Source organism: Anopheles aquasalis, chromosome 3, assembly GCF_943734665.1.
Source record: "Anopheles aquasalis chromosome 3, idAnoAquaMG_Q_19, whole genome shotgun sequence".
NCBI lineage: Eukaryota > Metazoa > Arthropoda > Insecta > Diptera > Culicidae > Anopheles > Anopheles aquasalis.
This window is the reverse complement of record NC_064878.1, coordinates 46,406,564-46,414,063: the sequence shown is the minus strand read 5'-3', so window position 1 is coordinate 46,414,063 and position 7,500 is coordinate 46,406,564. Positions and strand designations below refer to the sequence as shown.

Genomic DNA, 7,500 nt, shown 5'->3' with positions numbered 1-7,500 from the left:
TACGGGGACAAAACAATGCCGTCCTTGGGGTCGGCTTAATGGAAATGAGTTTCATCACACTCGCACACATGCACGCCGCCACTGGCAATGTCCGTGGCGATGGCCGTGAAAGACGCTTTTAAGCGGGCATCAATGGCGGCCGCATTCCCATCCGCCAGCCCGCCAGGGCTTCCGGGGTTGTTTGGTATAAAAACTGGGTCATCATGGAGCGAGTGACGAGTGTCCTTGATTGTTTTTTTTTTGTTGTTGAGCGAAGATGTTTTTAAAGGATCCCCTCCTCTCTCGTGCTTCTCGGTTGTCAATGTTTGTTGAGGGATTTCTTTCCTTTCCTTTCCAAACACTCCGAGGCTCAGCAATCGCTGCTAACCGGAGCAGAACCTGCCGCGTGAACGGTAACGGTGCGAAGCCGAGGGCGCAACCGGCACGAGATAAGACCAGCGCCGACTGATGCGCCTCACGAGCTTATCCTACCGACGATGGGGTGACGGTAAAGGCCCGCTGGGCTGAGTTGTAATAAAATGAGATTTTATGGCGTGTTCTTTGTCACTTTCCACTTAGAGTGGTGTGCCGGTCGGTCGGTTGGTGATACCCCCGGAGTGAGGGCAGCATAAACGATACACATGCCGGGCGTCGTTCCGGGCCCGGTTTGCCGGAGGACAACGAACGACAACGTGTGTGCCCACCGGTGACCGGTGAACGGAAGCAAATGCGCCATCCGGAATCAAGTCGGAATGGTCTGGAGCTTCGGTTGGAACCCTTTTCTCTCGTGCTCGTTTACGGGAGGGGGTGGCATTGCAACCCTTACACCCCGTCGTTAATGCTCTTTAAATTCTGATTTTAATATTGTTTGTAATTAGAAAACGGCCAACTGTAGGACGGTTGTTTGCATGTTTCACATTCGAGGGTCATGAAATCTCCAGATCAAAAATGTCGTTTAATGTCCTTGAAGTACGCCTGTGATCTGGCTGATTATGGCCGGTGTAATGGAGTATTTAAAAAGGATCAATATTGAGAAGGAAGTGACCAACAAGGGATTTGGTGGTGCTTGAGATGAATGGATAAAAAAAAGCAGCGGTAGAGAAGAAGATGAAAACTGCTGAAGCGGATCGCTACTTAAAGGGAAGAGGATTGCGCCACAAAAACTCCGGGAAGGTGGCAACAATCCATCCAACAGAAAATACTCACGCACTCCATTACTTGAATCCGGTGGTGCTTGGGAACTTACCTGGAAAGGAAAGAAAGAGAGAAAGAGAGAAAATGGTTAGACATTAAGTTCTATAACCTGTGTCTCGTCTCCAACAACAGAATTCCGGAATTTCGATGAATTATCTGATAAGTATTGTGTCAAACGATCTGTGTCTCTCTCGCTGTGGCAGTTTTAGGGAGGGCGAAGCCATAAGTTGGAGTGCACGTACCCGCATTCCCGTTTTTTCACCCCTCCTTCAACCACCGTGGACTGAAATCCGCTTTAGGGATTTATTAGCTCGATGACAAAGTCCCACGCGGGCTCATCATCATCGCCAGCAGCTTGATGGAACGGAAGCAGAGGTGACACTGCATCTGAGAGCAGTCCTTCTGTTCGTCTGTAGCGCCTCAGTGGCACTGCTACTGCTGCTGCTTCATTATTCAATTAGTGGCCCCGAGGATTTCATTTTAATTTATCTAGCACCGGAAGCTGCCGGTCGGTCGGTCGGTCGGCCGGTGCAGTGCAGTTCCTGTGGCCACAGGAGAGTGGTTGCGTTTTCCCATTTTTTTCCCTCCCTCTCTCCCTTTATCTCTCCTCTTCTCTCTACCGTTTGCTTCTGTCTACGCACCACTGGCACAGGAAGGAAGGACCAACTTTCTTATTCCCGGCTGTGCTGCCGGGAGCTCCGGTTACTGATCTTCCAAATATGATAACGATCCGGGTGGGTTCACCTTCGCCCGGCGCGAGTCCCGCGAGACAGTTTTTCAACTTCCTCGCCACACAAAGCATCCCAGTCCATGCGACGAGACGGCTCTTGGATTTGCTTCTTCCCCCGTTCAGATCCGTTCCCCTTTTTGGGACCACGGTGGTGGTGTTAGTGAGGAGTCTTTTTTTTTGTGTGCAGCAAAACTCTCACCACAACAGCCGGTCACTACGAGTTTGTTACTTCGCATATTGTCCTTATCTTGTCTGCAATTTCTCACGTTTTCCCGGAGTCCTTCCCGAACACCCGCCCCCCGGAGGGGAGGAGTTGGAGTTGATAAATTAAAAGACATTGTACAGCATAACTACCACCATCATCATCATCAGCAGCAGCTGGACGGCCGGTTGGTCAGCGTATCGGTTCCCTGTTGCTGCTGCTGGCGTCGCGAGCATAAGAATTATGAAAATCTTGAACTCGCTCACCCGCGCCACCATAGACAAGATTTCCTTTTCATCGCGATTTTTTCGTCCTGCCGGGCCGTCGTGACACCCCGGCCATTCACCTGACCATCTCAGGCCCCGTGGCCATTTGCTTGATCAACGGCGTGCGGCGTCGCCATCTTTCGCGCACGCAAGGCAGCGGACCGGAATCATGAGATTTTGTTTTACTCCTTTCAACCACGGTACTGCGATTTCATTCGCGAAGAAGCAAAACACCGCAAGGCACCGAGTTAAATGTTTTTTTTTCTGCAATTTTCTTTGCATTTTTCTTTGCAGTTTTCCTTTCCTGTTTTCGTGCTGCGTACTGTGCAGCTGCATCAAATCATAAGTAAACCGAGGGGCAGTTAGTTGATTAAAACCGACCACGGAGATGCCGTTACGCTTTGAGAGCAATGCAAATCTTGGAAAGGAATAAGCAAAGAAACGCCGCAGCAGCATATTGAAGGCACCGCTTCGCAATGTCTTCTCACACTGTTTGAAAGGGCAACACAACCGCACAGAAGAGAAGAACCAACAGAAGACATTGAGAGGGGAACATAATTAAGATAATCGTTTTATGAGGCACAATATGAATTGATAAAAGGCGTCGCTACTGCTGTTGGAGTCGTAAGCAATCTGCTCGCTGCTGCTGCTGCAGAACTGGATGAAGGAAGTGGCATCTCGTCCGTTGGGGTTGCTTTTAATTGTCTGTCTGATTCGAAACTCATTACGTAAGTGCCCGTCACGCTAAAAGCCGATGATTGGTATCAGAAATTCGGCCTTTAACCTTTATTTCCTTGCGCATTCAGCTATGATGTCACACCAAGTCACCCCAAAAAACCCGAAAACTTCGATTCGTCCTCTCGGTCGTTTTGGGTTGGTTCGGCTGGTTGGAGAGCATCGTTTTGTCAATTTTTTAATTTGCAACAGATAAGGACATGCACTTTCTTTCCTTGCGCTCTCTTTTACTCACTCGCAGTTAGAACCAATTTCGGTAGCTCTCTAATTTGGATTGTCTTAGACACGCCCTCTCTCTCTCTCTCACTCGCTCGCTCGCTTGTTTTCTTTCCTCTCTCTCTGTGCGGTGCGGCAGAATCGATGCTCGAATCGTATCGCCAGCAAACGATGTGTGTACTGCATACATTCTTCCAAAAACGGAACGCGCGGCGCCTTTTTTGGGGTTGAAGCGCAAACATCGACGAACCGACGACCGCATAAGCATTCCCATTTCATGCTCAGCACTGGAAATCCAGTCTTTTTTTCTGGTGCGAGGGGAGCCCACCGAGGACGCGAGGACGGTCGTTGTGTGGCATGTTTTCTGGTTGCTCGGAAGCATGCTCGGGAGTCAGAGTTTGCCCGTTCCGGCCAATAACGGGTCCGGTCCGAGTTTGTTCTCTCGTACTTTGCTACTGTCACTCTCTCGCTCTCTCCCTCTCTCTATCTCGTGCGCGAATATCAGCTCTGGAACGGAGCAAGGACGCAAGGCCACCGGAATTTTTAGGCAATTCTGCGCGTTCTCAACCCAGGCACACAGCGGCAGGCACACGGCCAAGGCTTCACTGGCCAGACGAGTGTACCCAATCGTAAGGCAGAGAGCTTTTCTGGGCCCAGTAGCAACGTTTTCGGAAGGGCGAAAACCGACTTTAAAGCAAAGTCCGAGCGTCCGAGCACCGAAAACATCCGCTTTGCATCATCGCGAACGCTGCTTTTCATTAGACCCTCCCACAACCTTCCACTTCACCCCCTCCGGGAAACAGGAAGGTAGAGAAAGGTAGCAGTTCAGGTTGGTGTAAAGGCGCCGGAGCGAGCGACTACTACGCAGTCCTCGCAGTCTCATTATGCAAATGCGCCTTCCTGGCTGCCACGCCCGGGCCAGAATGAAAAGGAGGCTGAGGGAGGGAGGTGCGGTGGCCAGTGAAAGTAAAGTTTTATTGTGTGCGATAGAGCGCCTTCGAAATGTGTGCGTTCGCTTCCAGGAGGAAGATGGTTTTTATGCAACGCCAGCAACATCTTGGCAGCTCTACTTCTGCCACTTCTCCCTCCCATCCTGCACCTCCTGGTTGGGCTCCTCAGTTCTGGGTTGCTGCGGAGGCAGTTTTACGAGTAAATAAACAAGAGTACGGTGGTCATGAATGGCGGGTACCAGCACCAACGCGTTGTTAACGCGCATTTCGCGCTAATCTGTGCCGCTATTTATGCCACTTCTTTTCATTTTTCGGGAGCGAAGAGAGCGTAGAGAGAGAGAGAGAGAGAGAGAGAGAGAGAGAGAGAAAGAAAGAGAGCGATGCTGAGAGTGCAGATTCGCGCACAGAAGATTCGTTGATTAGTAGACCGCGGTGATGTTGCATCACGTCAGCAGAATTCTTCGAGAATCTGCGCCGCCTTTCACTGTTCTTGGTGGAAACAACTGGCAGCAACAACGCAACAAATCGATGGACCGTTGAACGTAATTCTGCAGCATAAAACCTTTCCACAAAAGGGCTTGTTATCGAGGGGGAGTTCAACAAGTCTATCAACTCGGAACAACGCGGATCCGGATACGGACCAGGTTTACTCTGCCGTTGAATTGCGATGTAACGATCGAATGCAGATCCAGAAATGAACTCGCATCCTCCCCTTCTCCACAAACAGATGTCCCCTACCTGCTGTGGAACACACCACGAAACCAAGATAATCCCGGCTAACAAAGCCTCAAAATCGAGAACCTCAAATCCACGTCTCTCCTGGTCCGTGGTGGCATCAACTCTACGAACCAGAGCCCGAGTGCCACTTTTCAATTTAGTTGCACAACAATGCACTTGTGCCACGAGGGCGTAGGATCGGCGGAACATAATACCCGGTGAGCCGAGCCCCGGGAACATGCTCGAAAACAATTTCATCATCGTACCACCGCTTACGTCCTGGTCTGTGTGCTTGTAATGGGCATACCGGGTCCAATTACCTGACCGTTTCCTGGATTGTTTTCTCCACCCCTCCCCCATCACCTTCCGTGTGTGTCTAATGGGATGTCAAGGGGTCAAAGGATGAAGCAGCGGTAGCCCAGGAGCACCAAATCACCCAAACAAGGTGAGTGCTTTCGACCATTGCCCGGTCCGTTGGTCACCGGATCCTGTTCCGTGGCCCAGGTGGCCCGGTTGCGGTTGGCATGAGAAAACAATTTGCCTAACATCTCCACAAAACCCACCGATGAGCCATTCTTCTGCGTCTTCTACGTCGGCCAAGGATATCGACGAATTTCGACGAGCATTTCTCGAGGGCGAAACACCGGAGTGGTGGGCTCCATCTGTTCCTTGTCCTGTGGACCACTGGGTCCCCGGCCCGGTTCGGTAAAGCCGATGACCGGCCGACCGGTCCGGAGGAAGCATATTTCCAATAACGCCACAGCACAGCGGTGCTCCCGACGGAGCTTACGGTGCCTTTGGAGTTCTTTTTACACTTGATTTCGCTTCGTTGAAGCGCCCACTCCGAGAGGTATCTCCGTATACAGCGTACAGCTCGGATCCTCTTCTCCAAGTGCCTGTTCGCTCCCGAGAATCTCGACAACACACAACTGTTGTCGCAGGTAGCCAATTTGGATGGCGAACAAATTGTTCGATTTCCTTTCTTTTTTTTCGGCTGCTACCCCGAGATAGCTGGATGGAGCTGAGAAGAACACAAACATGATGTCCTCCCCCTGGGCACCCCCTGCCGTTCAGTGCTTCAGCAGTAGCCAACCACCACCATTGCCTGGAGGAGCTGTGATGTGTCCAACATTTTTTTTTCCGTATGTTGCACAAAAATCAATTGAATTGGACCACTTGGCCCCGGGCGGGGGGCACTTAGGTGACAGAATAGAAGTCGCCAGCCATGTCGCAATCGGTACCTTGCCTAGGAGGCCTAGTGTGCGGCCATTGAGAGGACGGCTCCTTGCTTGGGATCGCTGGTCGAACGAAAGAAACGAAAACAAAAGCAGAGCACAAGAGATGATGGTCGATCCGTAGGACGAAGTAGCTTTTGGGTATTGGGTGCTGTCGGTTTTCTCAGTAAACTCCAAACGAACACCGGTGTGTCGACCGGGCCCGGAAAAGTGGAGGGACTTTTCCCAGGACTCGGGGATAAGGTGAGCGAGCGAACATCAAGCGAATCTCGAGGATACTCCAGAATCCTGCGCTTCCCAATGGCCCAAACCTCCCCCCTGTGTCGCAATCCTTGTGTCCTTGCGTATTCCTGGGAACCATGAATATGATGAAACACACAAGAGCAGGAAAAGAAGAAGAAAAAAACGGAATCGAGCATATTCTGGAAGGGTCGACGTGGGATGCGAGGTGATCCTTCTCGAGCGACAGAACAGAAGTAGTGCTCGAGCATTGAAATCACACACGGCGCTGGTGGTCCCTCCCTTCACTTCACGTACACCCTCACAATGGAACTCGGAGGATAGGAAACCCGCACCAGCACCACGGCCCCAAAAACACGGCCACAAACACAACATGGTTCGGCGTTGGCGGTCGGGCACAATGGTTACGAAAACAAGGTCAATCAATTTGTTTGCTTAAGTGCACTTCGGTTCGAGTTTATCATAAATTTTAGATCGATCGATTCCCTCCCCCTGCACCTTCTTGCCACGAGAACACGCGAGTTTTGTTGTAGTGTGTAGTGTTACATCACACAAACACACCGGCTGCTGGCCAGCTAGCGAGGCCACACCTCGCCCCCGTTGGTTGCACTCCCTCCCCCGGGGGAATTGCGCAACCAATCGAGCGGATCCATCGGACTTTTGGGCATTGTCCAAGGAGCAGCGAGAAGAGTGATGTGTGGGTCCAAGCAGCAGAACCCATGGGAATGGTGGAAAGAATGCCGGCGGTGACTGCGACACGATAACAATGGCAGAACGAGGACCGCGGAGGAGGGTCCAAAACCTTCCGCCTTCCAACCATCAGAGATTGGCTATTGGTTTTCTGTGGTGTTCTTTTTCCTCCGGTTTCCTACTGCTGTTGGTCCCTGTGGTGCCTTTCGTTTCCAAAGCCTCCGAAATACACACAGAGTTCTCTCCCTCTGGTCGAGCAAGAACGAAACGTGACGTGGAATAATCGTGGAGGTATCTCTCCGGAGTGCTCTGCCTTCCGTCGCTCGCTCGGCCGCTGAGGGGTCAC

At 51.4% G+C, this 7,500-nt stretch overlaps 1 protein-coding gene across 14 annotated transcripts in view; it reads right to left on the bottom strand.

Moving 5' to 3' along the window:
* The window catches only part of LOC126578930 (RNA-binding protein Musashi homolog Rbp6), a 568,145-nt gene that overhangs the window by 218,521 nt on the left and 342,124 nt on the right, over window positions 1–7,500 (bottom strand). For 6 of the 14 annotated variants that reach the window (XM_050242005.1, XM_050242007.1, XM_050242006.1 and 3 more), the window contains exon 3: window positions 1,186–1,225. The exons of the other annotated variants lie outside the window; for them this stretch is intronic. In XM_050242005.1, coding sequence (XP_050097962.1) covers window positions 1,186–1,194 — 9 coding nt within the window. In that variant the 5' untranslated portion in view covers window positions 1,195–1,225. The remainder of the gene's footprint in view (window positions 1–1,185; window positions 1,226–7,500) is intronic. 14 annotated transcript variants of the gene reach the window in all.